The sequence below is a fragment of the Lucilia sericata genome, unplaced genomic scaffold (genome assembly GCF_015586225.1).
Source record: "Lucilia sericata isolate MDLA Ls3-8-SP2 unplaced genomic scaffold, ASM1558622v1 Contig000745F_arrow, whole genome shotgun sequence".
In the NCBI taxonomy this organism is placed as follows: domain Eukaryota; kingdom Metazoa; phylum Arthropoda; class Insecta; order Diptera; family Calliphoridae; genus Lucilia; species Lucilia sericata.
The window spans coordinates 76,362-96,970 of NW_023994742.1; the positions used below are offsets into that span (position 1 = coordinate 76,362).

A 20,609-nucleotide genomic window follows, 5' to 3' on the forward strand; every position below is an offset into this window, starting at 1 on the left:
TAACTAACTACTACTAACTAACTAACTAACAACTAACTAACTAACTAACTACTAACTAACTAACTACTAACTAACTAACTACTAACTAACTAACTAACTAACTAACTAACTAACTAACTACTAACTACTACTACTAACACTAACTAACTAACTACTAACTAACTAACTAACTAACTAACTAACACTAACTAACTAACTAACTACTAACTAACTAACTAACTAACTACTACTAACTAACTAACTAACTAACTAACTAACTAACTAACTACTAACTAACTAACTACTACTAACTACTAACTAACTACTAACTAACTAACTACTCTAACTAACTAACTAACTAACTAACTACTAACTAACTAACTAACTAACTAACTAACTAACTAACTACTACTAACTAACTAACTAACTAACTACTAACTAACTAACTACTAACTAACTAACTACTAACTAACTAACTAACTAACTAACTAACTAACTACTAACTAACTACTAACTACTAACTAACTAACTAACTAACTACTAACTACGACTAACTAACTAACTAACTAACTAACTAACTAACTAACTACTAACTAACTACAACTCACTAACTAACTAACTAACTCACTAACTAACTAACTAACTACTAACTAACTAACTACTAACTAACTAACTAACTAACTAACTAACTAACTAACTAACTAACTAACTAACTAACTACTAACTAACTAACTACTAACTAACTAAACTAACTAACTACTACTAACTAACTAACTAAATAACTAACTAAATACTACTAACTAACTAACTAACTAACTAAGTTAAGCTAAGCTAAGCTAAGCTATCTATCTATCTATCTATCTATCTATCTATCTATCTATCTATCTATCTATCTATCTATCTATCTATCTATCTATCTATCTATCTATCTATCTATCTATCTATCTATCTATCTATCTATCTATCTATCTATCTATCTATCTATCTATCTATCTATCTATCTATCTATCTATCTATCTATCTATCTATCTATCTATCTATCTATCTATCTATCAATCTATCTATCTATCTATCTATCTATCTATCTATCTATCTATCTATCTATCTATCTATCTATCTATCTATCTATCTATCTATCTATCTATCTATCTATCTATCTATCTATCTATCGTTCGATGAATGAGTACCGTGCGCCTCACTTGCACAGGAAATCATGGCGTAAAGTCAACTTCCAACCAAATTTCATGAAATAGTAAGGCCTTAATTGACGCTTGACTATCCGACATCACGAATACTTTTAATCCCCTTAACATTCTTCCCAAACACTCCCTACAGCATATGATAATGGCGTAAATGTCCACTTGGAAATGGGATGCCTTTTTGGAAATTTGGACCACAGATTCTATATATATTCTATACTCTGTAAAGCTGTGTAAGATAAATAGATGTAAAAATACATAAATTTTTAGTTATAAAAAATACTATTATTGATCTTGGCTGGAAATCGCTATACTGTTTATGCAATTCGAATGAGTATCGGTATTAAGATTAGACCTACATAAATAAGTTTCATAATAACATAATTTTGGGAGAGTCGTTCTATTATAGGATCGAGCACCCATACTAGGTCTTGGTGCAATCACTGATGTAGGGTATAATATGTCTACTTTGCTCGATCATAACTTCTTAACTGTTTAATGGAATGTCTGACAGTTATAGCATTTGAAATGTTTATTACCATTTAAACTATTTCAACTGATAACTATAAGATAAACTTTCTAACAAAATAATATAACCCTAGTATCTGAACGATTAATATTTAGTCATGTCTGAATAATGCATTATTATGAAATATTTGTATATTTAAATGTTTGTATTTAAATGGAATTTTTTGTTTATTTCTCTAATTGTTTTTTTTAAATACATTTTTAAATAAATTAATTTATGCATATTCTTTACGTCAAGTCCATTTTACAATATCTTAACAACTTATTTAATTTACAGCTACATGCAGTTAATTAGTCACAGATGTTGCTAGTACAAACAATAAAATTTTGAAATACATAAACAAAGTTTAGAAATAAGATTTCAAAAGCCCTGTGATGTCATACGGAACTGCTTGTTTTACCAGAATTATATTTAGTATTGATGTTGTGATTCAACAAATAGATCTTATCAGATTTTGTAAAATTAGTTTTTGAATATGAATAAAATGGAAATTATATTACATCAGATCGGAAGAAATACATCTAGGCCACTATGGGGACTGTTTTGCGTTTCTTTCCGGTGTATTCCCACGACCACCGTACTAACATTCTACAACTCTACCAACTTCCTATTGTGCTCTTTTCGTTTAATTATATTCTTTATTAATTTATTATGGATTATGTGTAAAAATTTTGGAATTTTGAATTATTGCCCTTAATTAGTTACCCACAAGTGTATAGATATATATGCCTGCGAAAAAGTAATTAAATCTTAATACTTTGAAATTAAAATGTAACACCTGAACAACTTGCTTTCACAATGATGACTTCAGATATTTTTTCAATAAAATCGCAGTTAATTGCATATTTAAAATTAATAAATTTTAATATAACGATGCCGAAAAGATCAAGGATTTAAAGATAATATGGATATGGAATTATAGTTATTGTATTAAGACTGGTTTTGTAAAAACCAAAAAACCGGTAAATTGTACCAAAAACAACTAATTTTTGTAATTTTCAAAATAATTTAATTTTAAAAAATAATTGTTTTATCGGGTCTATGATATATTATCCAAATGGATTGAATCCAGAGTTATTCGCTCCAGAGCACTTCAAAACCCCTTATACAATAATTACCCTGCTTATTACTAACCATAGTTGCAGTAAAAGTATTTATTAAAAACTTTAATAAATAAAGGTATTTAACACAGTATTACAAATTTGCAACTTGTTTTCCAATATGGAGTTCATTGAGTTTTATTTACCACTAAAGTGTGGCAAAACCAAAAACGATTTGTTTAATTTAATAAAGCATTTTGTGTTTCGTATTATTTTTTTTCACTATATTTTTTCTTGGTAATTTGTTTTTTTATTTAAATGTATATATACCGTTATAAATTACACGAAAAGTTTTAATATTTCTCGAAATTATGTTTATTTCTTTTATTTTATTTGGTATTTAAAATAAACCATAAAAACAACACCAGACGAACTCGCGTGCCAAAGCTAACTGATGCCAAAGTGGTCACAGACCAGCTTGTAAACTCCCGCTAAATAAAAATAATAATAAAAACCGCTAGGCAGCACAGACCCACTCATACACATGATCATCAAAAGGCAAAAGAGAAAACAGAAAACAAAATTTAAATTAAATAAAACAATACAAGACCAAGAATAAAAATTGCAATAAAAAAATAATGTGTTTATTTTTCTCCAACATTGAGGATTATTTTTTTTAAATAGTTGTTTGCTTGTAGGTACTTAATTTAATTGTTTTGGTTATTTGGGGGAAAAATGGGTAAACAAAATGAATTTTGCATTTTCCGTTTTAGGTAAAAAATAGAGCCTTTTATGTAATTCTTATTTAATTAGTCATATAAGTGATGGACGATAAGTTTTGACACTCTTGAAAGCTTAAAGAGAAAGAGAGTAAGTGAGAGTCTCCTATAGACTTTAAATGCTAAGCGAAAAAGTAGAACCAATAGCGGGTCGTGATATATAAAGAAACCCGCACGTCGATATGCGTATTCTTGTAATAAATATTCTTTGGTAGAACACAAGTTTATGAGATTTAAGTTATAATCTTAAATTGATTTCGGAAATAACGCCTAATGTAGGTCGAAGTCCTACAACGCCATTTTATCCCAAAATTTATAATAAAATAAGATTAATGATCATTACAGTGCCTTAAGGAAGTGGCCTACTATGGGACTTGAATCAATTATGAACTCAACTCTAAAGAATTTAATAGAATGTCCTTCGAAAGATGGCCTTCAATTCTGACTACCTTCAATTATGGACCAACATTTACATAAATCGAGAAATAACGCCTAATGTATGTGCGGTCAAGGTCCTACAACACCATTTTAGCCCATAATTTATAATAATATGAGATTAATAATCCCCCCTTTAGAAAGAGGGGACTTGAATCGATTATGAACTCAACTCTACAGAATTTGATAGAATGCGTTTCTGACTAACAACAATTTTGGAACAACATTTACAGAAATCGATAAAATTAAGAAAATTTGATTTTAATACAATTTTATTAAACGATCTATTGAAAATAAACTAATTTCTCTCAAATAGAAGTTATATATAGTAGTCTAAGAAGTTTACCTTAAATTCATTTTCCGAAAGGAACCTTATATGTATGTGGTGGGTAGAGAGATCCTATGGGAGACGAAGGGAGGAGGATGAATATCCTCCTCAGAATGAGCCGATGTTAGTATAATGTTACTTTTTCTAAGTGACTAAAACAATTGTACGAACGGTTTCGGACGATTGTAGAGTATTATATTAGATTGAAGGGGCACAAAGCACTGCGACCTATGTGTGGATATTTTGTGCAGCCCATAGGTTAACCATACAAGTTTTAGTTAACGCACGAAGGTAACTGGTTTAGTTGGTGAGAGGTTGAAGATGTCTTTTGGGGTTAGCAAGGCAGCTCCCAAGATCTTAGCTCTGCGAGACCCTAATGTTGGGCAGTTACATAAGATATGTTCTGAGGTTTCCTCTTGTAGGCCACAGAATCTGTATAGATTCGTTGAAGAGTTGCCTAGAATAAATTGATGGTATCTGAGACCACAATCTCCAGTAAGTAATCCCGTTAGTACTCTGAGTTCGCTATTATTGAGCGCTAATAGCTTCTGGGATTTTCCCTTTGATAGTGTAATGAAACGTTTTGTCTGTCTGAGCCCTGGTATTGCTTCCCAATGGCGAATAAATTCAGATTTCGCCCAAGAGTCACATTTAGCTTTGGCATATCCTCGGGAAATGCCAAAGAAGGGCTCAGGGCTGAGTAGGTGGCGACGAGCGCCCCTATTTGCTAGGCAGTCTGCCCTTTCATTGCCAAAGTGACCCTCATGGTCAGGTATCTAACACAAAGTCAGTTTCACTCCTAGAGTGAAGTTAAGCAGTCCATTACAACAGCCGAACTTACCTCATATGACAATAAGGCCTTGAGTAATGCTTGTCTATCCGACATTATAAAAATTTTTAATCCCTTGGTTCTTCTCCTAACGCACTCCCTAGCACCTCCTATATTGAAGGATAGTGTCCAATGGCGATGGCATTTTGGAAATTAGGGCCACAAATGCCCGCTCTCGTTTCGCCGTTTATTTGTTTGGACCCATCTGTGAACCAAACTTAATCAGCTTTTTCTTGCCACCAAGTTTGATCAGTTAAGAGATTGAGTTTAAATGGTTTCCATAAGACGGTTAATACAGTAAACATATAACATGGAACTGGAGTAATACAATAGAACAATGAGACGCAAAACTTTCCGAAGCCAAACAGTTATCGGTCTAACCTCCTCAGAACATAACTCAAAAGTTGTTAATGGTTCACCTATTTATAACAGATTTATCAGAAAAATATATTTTGATTCCATCTAACTGTGACTCATTTCCAACCGCTTAATGTCTCATTTTGACATTAAAAACGTTTAATCTTTATAAAATTTTATTTTTTTTTAATAATTAACAAATCTGGTACTTTTAACATCACAAATAGTACTTTTTTAGATAAACAATTCATGCATCACTATTTTGTTTATTAAAGAGAATTTAAAATATTAAAAGATGACGATATAAGAGAGTGTTAAACAATAATTGTTTGTAGAAATCAAACAATGAGTAACAGATTTTCTTAATAAGTTTCAAAGACACAAACAATCAAGCAGTCAGCTAGATATATTTGTGTATTATTTTTATTATTAAAAAAATGTGTATATTTTTGCATAGTTTAGACTTTAATACTTAGTCATTCAAAGTAAGAGAAATAAAAATAAAGACGCTTTATAATAATGATTATGCTAATAATGCTATTTGCTTAAAATCTATAATAATCAGGTGAAAATGGGGATTCCTGAAAAAACAATTTTAAATTAAAGTAATTACTAAATAATTTTCTTTCTCTTTTTTGTGATTCCTTAGTAATCCCTTCAAGTGTTGTTATATATTTAGCATACATGGGAATTTTTCATTAAGCATTAAAATTTCATTACCATTTATAGAAAAAATTGTAATGAAAAATATTTTAAGTACCATTTAATGAAAATTATATTTTTTTCATTATAACTTTTTTTGATAATGGTAATGAATTTGATAATGAATTTTCAAAACGAATTTAATTAGTATTTATAATTGTCGAAAAATATATTAAGGAAAATTTTTCGAAGATTCGAGGTTTGAAAGCTTTTAAAACCAGTTCCCGTAGCCCAAATTGGCTGAAATTTTGCAGTCATAAGTACATCTGATGTTCGAATATTCGAAATTAAGTTCGAAGTTATTTTCGAAAATTTTTTAATGTTTTTAAATTAATCTCTGTGTCATAAAACCTAAAAAAAAAATTTCGAAAATTCGAACTCGTGTTCGAAAAAATTTTAAAGCTGTTAAAACTAGTTCTTCTAGTCCGAATGTGCTGAAATTTGGCATACATAATTTCACCTACTGACAATACATTATAATGTTCGGATATTCGAAATTAATTTCGAAATTCGAACTAATGTTCGAAAATTTTTAAAATCCATTGAATAATGGTAATGAAAATTTATTTTTAAATAATTACTAATGAAATCGTTTCATTAAAAACCATTACCATTAGACAAAATAATGCTAATGAAAAAAAATAATTATAATTTTTTTCAATTTAATGCTAATGAAATCGTCAATTAATTAGTCGATATAATTAACTACTCCCATGTATGATATTTAGTTACTATTTGCTTTTAAGGTTAAATTACATAAAATTTCGTTTTATTTTTTTTGTATTTTGATTTTTGTTTACATGTTGTAAACAAAATAATAACGTAACGAATAGTGCAGTACAACAACACTTGTTGTGGATTGAAAATAACCATTTCACTTTTACCGCCCACACAGCTGAAATGTAAAAGTTTATACTACTATTTATTTATACACACAGATTTTTTACTTTTGACTTTTACTGAGACTTAGTGGTGGCATGCTTAATTTGCCTTTCGATTTGCAACTTAGAATAATATAATTAGCTTAGCGCGTAAAACTGCTAAGTCAACTTTTTGGTATTTTATAAAAACAAAGCCGGTTACAAAACCCCAAAGCTTGTTACAGCAAATGTATACTGGACATTTCATAACGGTGTATACAAGCACTAGGCGAGCCCGCTTTCATATTGGAAAAAGAAATTGTGAGACGTTGATACCAGATAGAAGATAAAGTGGATAATTAGAGCAAAGCCCTGCAGGAATCTGAGACAAAAAAAGAGAAAATAAGGGTCTGGTGAACTACATTGAAAACCTGGAATCCGATATATACTATAGTCTACCTAACCAACACACTTGCATTCAGGCGGAAGTCGTGCTTAGAGTCATCTGTGTAACGATAGATATCTATTGGCGCCATATTCAATCTAATCCATTTTACACATTCCGTGATAATTGAGAGACAAAAGGGGTCTGGTGATATATATTGAAAACCCGGAATCCGATATATACTATAGTCTACCTAACCAACACACTTGCATCCAGGCGGAAGTCGTGCTATCACGGAATGTGTAAAATGGATTAGATTGAATATGGCGCCAATAGATATCTATCGTTACACAGATGACTCTAAATTGAGAGATAAAAGGGGTCTGGTGATCTACATTGAAAACCCGGAATCCGATATATACTATAGTCTACCTAACCAACACACTAGCTTCAAGGTGGAAGTCGTGCTATTATAGATTGAATTGAATATGTCGCCAATAAACATTAACATATTTTCCTACAGCCAGGAAAGCAATATCAAAGTTATTGATATAAAAGAGGAAGTTAAACCGACGAGCTAAAATGAAAAATACATTGGCGAAAGAATCCCATACGATTACTTGGAAAAACAGTGGGTAGGACACCCAATCTCCCAAGCAAGAGGAGGGCGAATATCCTCCTCAGAATGAATGAATTCGAATAAAGTTCAATGTTAACGGTCACTAATTGAACGAACGCATTCAGACGTATGTAGAGGACAGTGAAACGCTGAAATATTTTCATTGTCAGACTATTGTCGAAGTCCAAAGTCCGAATATATTGAGAGCGATATTATTCCAGTTATTACATCCGTTCAGGATCACCGATTGGTAAATTCTAAGGAACTATGTCCAAGAAACTAAGTTTTTGCACAATAAGCAATAAGATAGGCAAACACCATAGGATTGAACAGCGCTAAATCCGAATGTTTTTTTTTTCAGAAATTCTCCATCACATCAGGTTTTCTAGATATCCTAATGTCAAAAAATCACCCTTTCAATTTATCAAGTTTGTTGTCACGACTGATGATCTTATTTATCAGCTTCAAAATTAAGGTTTAACCTTTGTTAAATCTTGCTCCTTAAGGAATTCTTTGAGATATCTAATCGGAAAGTTTGATGCAACTATAAACTGCAGCAACTATTTCCCCGATGGTAAGGGTGACATTGGCTTTGAGGGTTGCTAGGTATTATTCGTGTTGATCACAATGGCCTGATCAACATCATTATTAATTAGAGACGCCGTCAGCCCACACCAAACAGATACTTTTTTTGGGATGCATTGGGCGCTCTTGGATCTCATGTGGATTGTTATCGTTCGACAACTTTGTTTTTGATGCACTCATTCATTGGGAAATGGGACACATCGTAGAAGATGATTTTGATTAGTTTACAGCTTTATCTTAGTAAAACAAGTTTGCAAGTGTTGTTGAATGCTATTTGAATTGGCAAAACAAACTCAATAAAAGACAAGTGTAGCTAGACCAATATGGCGGCTAATAACTATCAAATTTCGAAAAATACCTACTGGAAGACCATTTTCGTACTTATTTAATGCACATGCAAAATGTTTAAATAAACATTGTAATCACCTTTCATGTTTATGTGACGATATACAATTTGTTGCTTTAAATACATACTTTTGCAATTAGTTGGTTTATTTATAGACCCATAGTAGACTAATTGTATTTTAAGCTGAACTTCCGTATTTACATGTGTCAAGTTGATGGTGTTTTTTTTAACGGTCATTTGTTATATGCGTTGCATATAACAGTCGTATTTGACCAGTGCTCAGACATACATACACTTTCATTTACAACAATATGCAGACAAATATTCCATTGCATAAGTTCGATTATTTTAAAGGAACGATTTTAAAATGCGTTATATTTCGTGTTTATTTATATGACCTTAGATGTCAATTATGTTTAGTTAATGTGACAATTGTAAACAATATAGGTACATAATATGTTGTTTAAGATAGAATTTAAAAATGTATATAGAAAGTATGAATTTTTAGAAAATTGTACAAGCAAAATTGCAACAACTGAATTCGTTGTCAAGCAAATGATTTTGTTACAGCAACCAACTTTAGTGGTTTTGCTTACTATATTTCAATTTATCTTTAAGATCCTGTTTTAAAGATTGGTTATAATATTATATTGCGTAAATTGTGGTCGAAGTATTACTCCTAGAAAGACAGATCTTAACGGTTCTCGGGAACCGTTTTCTTTTCTTGGAATGATTCGACACGGGGTCGAACAAAAGCACCATATAATCTGGCACTACGGGTGGTCAGTTGCCGCAGGACTTGTCCTGGCTAGTCAGTTTGTTGAGGTTCCTTCGGGATCCACACAGTGGATGTGGTTTAAACCAAAATTCGCGGGGAGAGAATGTTGGTTTAAGGACTGATGTACCCTATGCTCTATATATCTGGATTCTCTCTCCGGTGCTGTTGCCATCTCAACAGATATCACTGTGATAGAGCAACTGATGCTGGATTATTGAACCAGTTGAGTATCTCTTAATCTTCGCGTAGTACGGCGCCAGTATAGGTTAGGGAATTTTGAGGTTGACACTTGGTAGTTGCATGTCATTCCATAGATGGTTCTTTATGATCTGAGAATGGAACTGATGTAATTGGTAAACGATCGCGAAAGACTTCTCTGCCCGGCAGGAGACTAGTACTGATTTAGTAGACCTTTTACTTCAGGGAAGTTATCGGTGCTGTTACCATCTCAACAGGTTGTATATTGTTTCATACTACGCGACTTATGGTTGCGGACCACCACTAAACTCGTCGGGGTAATTATTGGGTTCGAATTGGCTGGGTATTTCGGACTACCAAATGTTGCCGAGTCAACAGGGCCATCTCAGTAGTGTGGTTGCGCCTGCTTTAAGAGGTTAAGGAATGCAATGGAATGGGTCATTAGTTGATGGGGATTGCATTTTAAATAATGCAATCTTTCTTGTCATCTAAAGGGTTGTAACCTTCCGGCATAAGATACCGGAAGATTGATTTCACCTGATGTTGGGGTCGCCGCTTCTATTGACTTTAGACAAGTGATTGCTTTTTCCTTGTCGGGGTTTGTATTGGGATTGGTCCCATGCTGCCAGTCATTCCGCAACGAGGCTACTATGGCAAGAAATTAGATAGCTCAAGTACTTCAGCAAAGTGCTTGTACATGGACTGGTACAGCCGTTCAGTGAGAGTGCACTACGCGATTTGTATTTTATTAAAATTGGTATAGGACACATAGAAGAAATCTTCAAAAACATTAAATGGAGACAGTGAACATGCCTTAAAGAATATAGAAGAATCAAAGATATGGTAGACGAATTCTGCTCTTAGATTGCTGAGTTATTAAGTCAAACCTAGGGGATGATACTGAGCTTTTGTTCCTTTTTAACGTACATAGATTGTTAGGTTGTGTGTGTTAGCTTGTGACAAGGATCAGACCTAAAACTTGACAGTAGAGGGGGTGTATTCCCCTATTTGCCATAACAATAGGTTAATCTGCAATGAAATCTTGGATGAACTGCCTAGACAGGGATCAGGGAACTTGACAGTAGGGAAAAGGTAGTGTATCCCCCTTTTTGCCATTACTTCAGGTTGATCTGTAAGCATTTCCGAGACTTTATCAATCAAACTTGTCGTAGTAGGATGGGTTGCAAGGTATTTAAGGCTTTCTGGTCTTGGGCACCAAGACAACTAAAATAGTACTGAATAAAAACATAATTATGAACTTATTAGAAATTATAAGAGGTCACTATGTAATAGCAGGCTTTGTGGAAAATGGCAGCCAACAGGTTTTCATCAGGGAAATATGATAGCTTTATAGGTGACCTCTTTGGAGGATTCCCCTCCAAACTTATTGTTATTCTTTCCTTCAGACGGGAGTACTGTTCTAAACATCTAAATTCTCATCTTCTATTAAAAGATCTCCGTGTGCATGTGTGCGGTAAGGCACAGAACCCCTTTTTAAAGAAACGTTTGTGGTTCTATTTACAGTCCAAGTTTAAAATCTGCTCGACATTGCCAGCGATATCAGCAAATAAGGTTAAATCTGAAGAGTCATTACTGAATATTTTTTAAGTGTTAGGCATCATATGGATACGAGGTTATTCGTTCGAAAAGATAAGGAAAGCAACAAATAAGTCCAAGGTTAGTATGATGTTGCCTAATCTTAGTGGACACACAGATTGTACGGCTACTACTCGACAAAATTTAGAGAACGGATTTAGGCGAATATATGTATACCACGCGTATGGAACAGTGAAACATTCTTTCAGTAATTTCCAGGCTGTGATTGAAAATAGATTCGAATACCTTGGGACCCATGTTATCGGTATTTCGCTACATATGGGTACAAAGTTACTCGGGGATAATCGGTATGAAAGAGTAAAAAGCCATAAAAATGCTATTGTTTAGATATCTCTTTTTTACTGAGAAATCGTCCTTTGGGCCTTGGTTACTAATCTATATATATAAAAATGAATGTGTGTTTGTTTGTATGTTTGAACGTTATACGTGTATGTCTGGAATAGGCAATAGGCTACTTTTTATTTTGAAATTTCAAGTGGGCGAGGTGCCACGCCCATATTAGAAAATATTAAATCCGTATATTTGAGATAATATAACAGTTAGAGTCCTCAAATTTTGTCGGAGCCACTTTAGTGTCAATATGATTATTTAGGACAAAAAGTAAGCGGACTAGCATTAGGGGGCGTGGCACCTCCCATATAAATTAAAAACAAAAATTCGTTTATCTTAGAAACAATTACAGTTAGAATCTTAAAATTTTGCACAAATAACGTTAACATCCATGTTAACATTTTGGGAAATAAATTGGCGGACTATCCATGAGGGGAGCGGCACCTCCCATATTAATTAAATGCAAAAATTCGTTTATTATAATAGAACTAAATTCTTCAACTTTTGCACTAAGAACTTAAATATTCGTCTGAACATTTTGGATGAAAAAGATCGGACTTCCATCTGGGGGGGCTTGGAGCCCCCATATGAATTAAATAGAAAAATTCGTATATCTGAGAAACTATTAGAGCTAGAATCTTCAAATTTTACTTTGAAGAACTTTGACATTCATCTGAACAATTAGAGTATAACGGGCGGACTTTCAATGGGGGACTTGGTACCTCCCATATTAATTAAATACAAAATTTCGTTTATCTGGGAAACTAGATTCTTTAAATTTTGCATTTAATATTCATCTAAACATTTTGAGAAAAAAGGGCGGGCTTTTATCTTGGGGGCTTGAAACCCCCACATGAATTTAATAGAGAAATTCTTATATCTGAGAAACTATTAGATGTAGAATCTTTAAATATTACATGAAGTACTTTGACATTAATGTGAACATTTAGGGAATAATTGGCGGACTTTAAATGGGGGACTTGGCACTTCCCATATTAATTAAATACAAATATTAATTTATCTGGGAAACTAATAGAACTAGATTCTTCAAATTTTACATAAATTACTTTAATATTCAACTGAACATTTTGGGGGAAAACGAGCGGACTTTCATATGGGGAGCGTGGAGCCCCCATATGAATTAATTAGAAAAAATCGTATATCTTAGAAACTATTAGAGCTAGAATCTTCAAATTTTACTTGAAAAACTTTGACCTTCATCTGAACAATTAGAGTATAACGGGCGGACTTTCAATGTGGAACTTGACAACTCCCATATGACTTAAATATAAAATTTCGTTTATCTGGGAAACTAATACAACTAGATTCTTCAAATTTTGCAGAAATTACTTCAATAATCATCTGAATATTTTGGAGGAAAAAGATCGGACTTTCATCTGGGGAGCTTGAAGCCCCCACATGAATGAAATAGAAAAATTGTATATCTGGAAACTACTAGAGCTAGAATCTTAAAATTTTACATAAAAAACTCTGACATTCATGTGAACATTTAGAGAATAACGGGCGTGCTTTCAATTGGAGGTTTGGCACTACATAAATGAATTAAATTAAGCTAGTTTATTTATAAATATTGATTCCAAAGTTCTTATAAAGGATAAAGTTTTAATTTGTATGGTGTTTATTAAAAGAAAACTAGATAAACTAGAGTAAAAAACTTTATAATATAAAGCTAAACATATGTATTTATAATTAAAAGTATACAAGGACTTCAAAAGCAATACTTTTAATTTATTTCTATTTCCTTCGTGTCATTCATCACGATATACTTTGAAATTAAACAGACAATGTTGGCGTTAACAATTTATTGTTTTAGAAACCTAATGCACTGCATTTTCATTTTCACTTTATTTAACATACATAGTACTTAGCCAATAACAACAAAAAAAAAAAAAACAAAGAAGGCAAGTTTATAAATTACACAAATTACAATGAAAGAGTGAAAGTAAACAAATTTTAAAAATGCATATTTAAAACTTAATAAACATGACCTAAATTGTATAGAATTAACAACATGTTGGGCTGTCAATAAAATTAAATTTAAGGCATTAAATTGGATGAACACATAAAAATATATTACCTCCATAAATACATACTACATACATTTATAGTATGTAAGAATATATTTATTTATTAATATATAAAAGTGCATTATAAGCATGAACACATCAAAGGATATTGATTATTTTTTGTATAAAAATATAAATAAAATTTAAAGGGAAATTCTCAAAAAAAATTGAATATTTATTTTATATCAGACAATTGTGATTACAAGTATATACATTGTATAAATTAATCAGCCTATTTGCTACTTATCACATAATATTTAAATATTCAGATGTTTTCTTTTTGCTGACACTGTAACAAAAATTCATCTCAAAATTTAAAATAATATTACATAACAAATTTTTAAAATATTCCCTCGTAAACAATCATTTCTTTTCTTAATATTTAAAGATGACAAAAAAGTATTTCTGACTAATTATCAGAGGAATACAGTAAAGAGTATTTCCTTGTTTTATATGATTTTTTTTTTAATTTCAACAGAAAGTAAATCATGGTGCCAACCCACCAAAAATAAATGATAATATTCCAATGAACTCTGTTTTTTTTTATTACGTATGCGTGGTTGATTTTATGACCATAATATTTATTTTAATAAAAAATATTCATGTATTTTTTAATTAAACATCTCGTGTGAATACATTTTCTGTAGAATTACAAACACACTTTGGTCATGCACCTCAAACATTTGGAAGTCAAAACTGATGGCTATGCTAGCGAACTCAGGAATTACATATCATTGTAATACGACTCTATTATCTTAAAGGAGCACAATATACCAAAACGTAAGTAGTTGTAGTTGTTGCTGGAGTTGACAGGACGATAATTTCGGGTCATTCCGGTACTTCATGATCTTCCAGCTCCTAGCAACGTACACCAAGCAGAGAGCCAATTCAGCGAAACTGTCATCGCAGCAGCAGCCCGCTTTATTCCAGCTGGTCGACTATCTGTAGTGCGGCCGCACTTCCCAGCAGAGACAGCGAGACTAACAGACGAGCGCGATGACATCCGAAGTACCAACCTCGACGACCCACGTATTGTCCAGCTGAATCACAATATCAGCAGGTTGGTAAATGAGGACAAGCAGAATAAATGGTTAGATCATCTGAAGAACTGCAACTTAAGCTCTGGTGTTAGTAAGTTTTGTCTACAGTTCGGTCTCTCTCCAACCCGACGAAGAAGCATGACAGGGTCGCGATTAAGTTTGCAGACACCACTATTTTCGACCCAGAACGGTGTTCGCGTGCATTTTGCCGGCTTTTTATTGAGCATCCAGAGAGAGATAAGGCGAAACGAAGTGTTGTTCGCAAACTCCACAACCCTTCACCCCTACTGAAGTTGCAGAGGCCATCAACGCTGCCAAACCATCTAAGGCGAGATTGGCCCCGATGGCATATCCATGTTGATGCTGAAACAACTTAGCGAATGGGTAGTCGAGTACTTGACAATGGTTTTTAACTTGTCAATGAACAGCCTGATAATACCCAATGCCTGGAAAAAGGGTACAGTCATCCCGATACTGAAACCAGGGAAGAACGCGACAGAAGGTCAATCCTACAGACCGATTTCCCTCCTGTCACCAGTCGCGAAGACTCTTGAGACACTCCTCCTCCCCCAGCTGTCCAGCTATCTAACAGCAGCTCGCCACCAGTATGGATTCCGTAAGATGCACAGCACCACCTCAGCATTAACCACCATAACCACTCAGATCTCACAGGGCTTAAACCAACAGGACTTGTGAAAGGATACTCCTAGTGGCGCTAGATTTATCGAAGGCCTTCGATACAGTCAGCCATACCACACTCTTCCAGGACATCCTGCAGTCCACCATGCCTAACAACTTGAAGAAATGGATTGTGAATTATCTGAGTGGCCGTCAGTCGTTGGTAGAGTTTAGAGACAAGTGTTCCAAAACCCGTAGAGTTAAACAGGGTGTACCACAGAGCGGTGTCCTATTCACCTCTCTAAACTCCCTACACCTCCACAAGGTGTGGAAGTTATAGCTTATGCGGAAGACTGTACCATTATGGCGACGGGCCAAAACGTTGATGAGCTATGCGATCGAGTGAATGGTTATCTCGAAGAAATACACAACTTCTTCACTGGACGTAATCTAAAACTATCACCAGAGAAGTCTTCAGCAACACTTTTCACCATCTGGACGTAGCAGGTAAACTTGAATTTAGGCGTCGTAGTCGATGGAACCCAAATACCGACTGTGAACCACCCAAAGATTTTGGGGGTCACCTTTGACAGCCTGTTAATCTCCTCAGCTCATGCCACTGCAATCACGCACAGATTGCGAAGTAGAAACAAGTTCCTCAAAGCGCTAGCCGGCAGCACTTGGGGAATGGACAAAGAAACCTTGTTGGCCACTTATAAAACTATTGGCCGGTCAGTGGTCAATTATGCTGCTCCAGTATGGTCTCCTTCGCTGAGTAATACCCAGTGGAGAAATATTCAAAGCTGCCAAAATGCTGCCCTACGGACTATAACGGGCTGCATGCAAATAACCTCGGAGCAACACCTACACGAGGAAACGAAGGTCCTCCCAGTCAAGGAACATAATGTCATGCTGACTAAACAGTTCCTCCTGTGATGTCACCGGAGGAGACATCCCAACTTTAACATCACACAGTTGGATGCTCCCCCGAGGCATGTAAGGAAGGACCTTCGTGTATACGAGGAGAGCATACGAAGATATGTGCAGGATTCCTGGGTCGCAGTTCGTATACAGCAACTTTGAACGACATTCATAGAGACGCCATCAATAACGCGGTTTCAGGTTACCACATGAATGTCGTTCTTGTAGGTCGCCCACCGCCCATAGCAGAAAAAGAGAAGAACCTGCCGCGGAAAACAAGAATTGCTCTGGCACAACTGAGATGGGGATGGAGCAACAGGCTCAACGCCTACTGGTCCCGCATAGACCGTGCCGTCCCCAATATATGCCCAGCATGTGGACAGGGTCCCCATGATACAAACCACATATTCAACTGTCCAGCCCACCTTACTTCACTTAGCCCAATAGATTTATGGACTAACCTAATTGAAGTAGCCCAATTTCTTGGCTTGGACCTAAATACAGAACTTGCGGATTAAAAATTTTATAGTTTAAGCTGTTACAACAACCGAAACGTAACATTAGAGCTTTACTGAGTGAAGACTAAGGGCGGGTTTTTCAGATAAAGATAATCTACATTCTTTGGTTAAACCTAGTTTAATATATGTTTTGTGTTTTTCAGTAAACAGTAACGTTACTTATTATCTTAGTTTAACTGAGTGTTATTGGCCAATTAAACTTAAGTTATAAGTGAGAAGACACAATTAACAAAAACAATAAAACAATGATTTCGGAAGAACAAAAACTTAATATTTTAAGTAAATTGCAATTTTCTGATTTGTTTTGTTTTATTTATTATTGTTTTAAATGTTTATTTAACATTTTTCCAAAATGTTTCATTTTACAAATGTATTATTTGCAAAAAACAGCTGTTCATTGTTTATGTTTTTGAGTGAAAAGTTGGCAATACTAACGAAGTTAATTGAACTTAAATCCATAACTGAAAAACACAATCATAGGTTAAAGTCCGCCTAAATTTGTTCCGAGTTTAATGTAACAGCAAGTTAAGCCTAGTTTAACTGAGTAGTAAGAAACCCGCCCTAAGAGATAGATTTGATACTCGTTTTTGATTTAGTTATTGAGAATTTTGGGAATATCTGAGGAATGACTCCATTTTCAGCGAATAGAGTTAACGTATTTTATTCGTATTAAATCCATTTATTTAACAAGTATGGATAAAATCTGAATCATTGAAGAATAAGTATCACTTGTCCTTAAGTGCAATGAAATTTTACACCGAAGCCTCGAAAGGAATGTGGAGATTTGGCTTCTTTATAGAAGGATTTGGAATAAGTTATCCCTTCAGATTGCCAAAATATAGCAGAGATCTTAAGGTAGAAATATGTGTTATTAAACAAACAGTAAACTGGTTGAAGAATTATAGCATATAGGGAGATACCCAGCAAAAAATTTCATTACCATGTAAGCAGTTAAAATGCTAAAATTTACTTACACAATAGCATTTTAAGTTATTATTTGAACATGGTGATGTCATTGGAGGCAAGTACTTACCACAACCGCGTACAAGTAATTAGTAAATGGTACGTAAAAACACATACCTTCTATAGCTTCATGGAGAAGATGACTAATGAATTAGAAAGTATTTATATAACACATTATTAATAAGATGTTATTAGACTACTTATATGTAATCAGGACGATATGTAGTAATCATAGAAAAGTGTGTTAATAGGTAAGTAGTTACAACTGAAAGTCATTACTGAGTTTTTGCTGGGTATATATGTATGTATATATTGACTGTGAAGCTGGTATAAGAAATGTAGTGGGTTTCTTCACGACATCTAGGTTAAACACAGAATGGTGAAGGAGACAGCGATGCATATTGCTGACGAGATGAGTAGCCTTTAGGTATACACTCCTTTAAAGCCAAGATCATGTACGAGTAAAGGTCTTAGTAGACCAATAAACTCAGAAGTTCATGACCACAGAGTGTATCGCGACAAGATTGCTACGCAGGTAAAGGTAACAATCTTGTCAGATCCGTGAATTTTTTTTAACATCTTAATTCTGTGACTTATTCTTAAACCTTATGAGAAAATAGGAAAGATATTTCATTATTTTACATATATTACTTTAATCGATTCAAGACGATTTCATCACCTAATACAGGGATAAAGTAGAATAGTAAAGCCAGTACTGCAGCTCAGCGTTAAAAATTGTTTGCAATTTTGTCTGGATACTACAAGCTGGTATAAAGTGCTGACGTTACAAAGTTTTTTTCTTTGTTTTTGTTGCATTGCAAAATATATATAGATCATATGATCTATTTAAAGTAATTTAAGCAATATACACCTACAAATACTAGTATACTGAGGCATTTAGGCATAGAAAACACAGTATTAAAAATTCTAAAGAAACTATTTGATGCAAAGTTTCTTATCGCTATTAAATATTAAAATAAAATAAAGATTAAAGAATCTTAAGAAAGTATTTCGAACTTAATATTATTACAAATATATATGTAGGTATATATTATAAAAATGTACACGTTATAATTATTAAAATAAACAATCATCTGCCATTAAAGTACAAGAAAATAGCAAAAACAAATCTCTTTGTTCAAAACTCTACAGACTATAAGAATATTCCACAACAATTGCCATAATATACACATCGTTTGTATGGTTGAATGTACACACTTGAATGTATTTAAATGGAAGGGTAAAGGGGTACAACCATCCTTTTTTACATTAAACGCCTACTATCGAGATAAGTCATTAAACCCGACTGTTTGACCATTTAAATTCACAGCTCTAGCAGTTAGTAAGTCATATTGCAAATGATGTTTTTAGTATATTCTAATACTACAATATATTCTCTAGTTTTGTTTTTCATTCTTCAGATGGTTGGTCTTGAATTCTGGATGAAAAAAACTTACCTCACTTGGTGACATTGATGACATTTTTCTGGTAAATTTTCTTAAAATTTTAAACACTATTTTGTATTCACACACTACAGAGTAATAAATCTGCGAAAGGATTTTGTTTTTTAATAAATTAACTTAAGCAAACAGCTTAAATATTTTTTTTTTGATTATTTATTAATTAAATTTCCATAAGTTTCTTCTATTTTTCTGTTAATTGTTGACACTAAAAAAAATCTATTGACGTTTCTTACTTTTCTCAATAATTTATTAACATTTGTTTTGCTTCAGCTTTCGTTGTCTATCAAAACCAGTAATGATAACTTTTTTCGTTTTTAAAAACTTGGAATATTCAAAATCGCTAGAAAATTGTTAAAATTTGCCGTTATTTTATATTGTGTTTATTTTTACGAAATAAAGAAGAAAAAAATAGTATTTTTAATAATAAGTTAGTTAGTAAGTAAGTTAGTTAGTTAGTTAGTTAGTTAGTTAGTTAGTTAGTTAGTTAGATAGTTAGTTAGTTAGTTATTTAGTTAGTTAGTTAGTTAGTTAGTTAGTTAGTTAGTTAGTTAGTTAGTTAGTTAGTTAGATAGTTAGTTAGTTAGTTAGTTAGTTAGTTAGTTAGTTAGTTAGTTAGTTAGTTAGTTAGTTAGTTAGTTAGTTAGTTAGTTGGTTAGTTGGTTAGTTAGTTAGTTAGTTAGTTAGTTAGTTAGTTAGTTAGTAGTTAGTTAGTTAGTTAGTTAGTTAGTTAGTTAGTTAGTTAGTTAGTTAGTTAGTTAGTTAGTTAGTTAGTTAGTTAGTTAGTTAGTTAGTTAGTTAGTTAGTTAGTTAGTTAGTTAGTTAGTTAGTTAGTTAGTTAGTTAGTTAGTTAGTTAGTTAGTTAGTTAGTTAGTTAGTTAGTTAGTTAGTTAGTTAGTTAGTAGTTAGTTAGTTAGTTAGTTAGTTAGTTAGTTAGTTAGTTAGTTAGTTAGTTAGTTAGTTAGTTAGTTAGTTAGTTAGTTAGTTAGTTAGTTAGTTAGTTAGTTAGTTAGTTAGTTAGTTAGTTAGTTAGTTAGTTAGTTAGTTAGTTAGTTAGTTAGTTAGTTAGTTAGTTAGTTAGTTTGAAAGGAGAATGTATGTAACACC

The 20,609-nt window shown here is 33.0% G+C and overlaps 1 protein-coding gene and 1 long non-coding RNA gene across 4 annotated transcripts in view; one reads left to right on the top strand and one right to left on the bottom strand.

Moving 5' to 3' along the window:
* The window catches only part of LOC119607760 (ubiquitin-conjugating enzyme E2 W), a 41,043-nt gene extending 21,299 nt beyond the window's left edge, over window positions 1-19,744 (bottom strand). Inside the window, exon 1 of one of the 3 annotated variants that reach the window (XM_037961862.1) lies at window positions 19,500-19,744. In XM_037961862.1, the coding sequence (XP_037817790.1) occupies window positions 19,500-19,523 (24 nt within the window). In that variant the 5' untranslated portion in view covers window positions 19,524-19,744. Of the gene's footprint in view, window positions 1-2,841; window positions 2,861-3,077; window positions 3,243-19,499 lie in introns of those variants that run through there. The other 2 variants (XM_037961861.1, XM_037961863.1) reach the window with 2 other exon arrangements.
* LOC119607761 lies at window positions 18,963-19,571 on the top strand. Its single transcript, XR_005231758.1, has 3 exons — window positions 18,963-19,082; window positions 19,149-19,384; window positions 19,444-19,571. It is a non-coding gene; the product is annotated as an uncharacterized LOC119607761 (long non-coding RNA).
* Window positions 19,745-20,609: the final 865 nt, after the last annotated feature.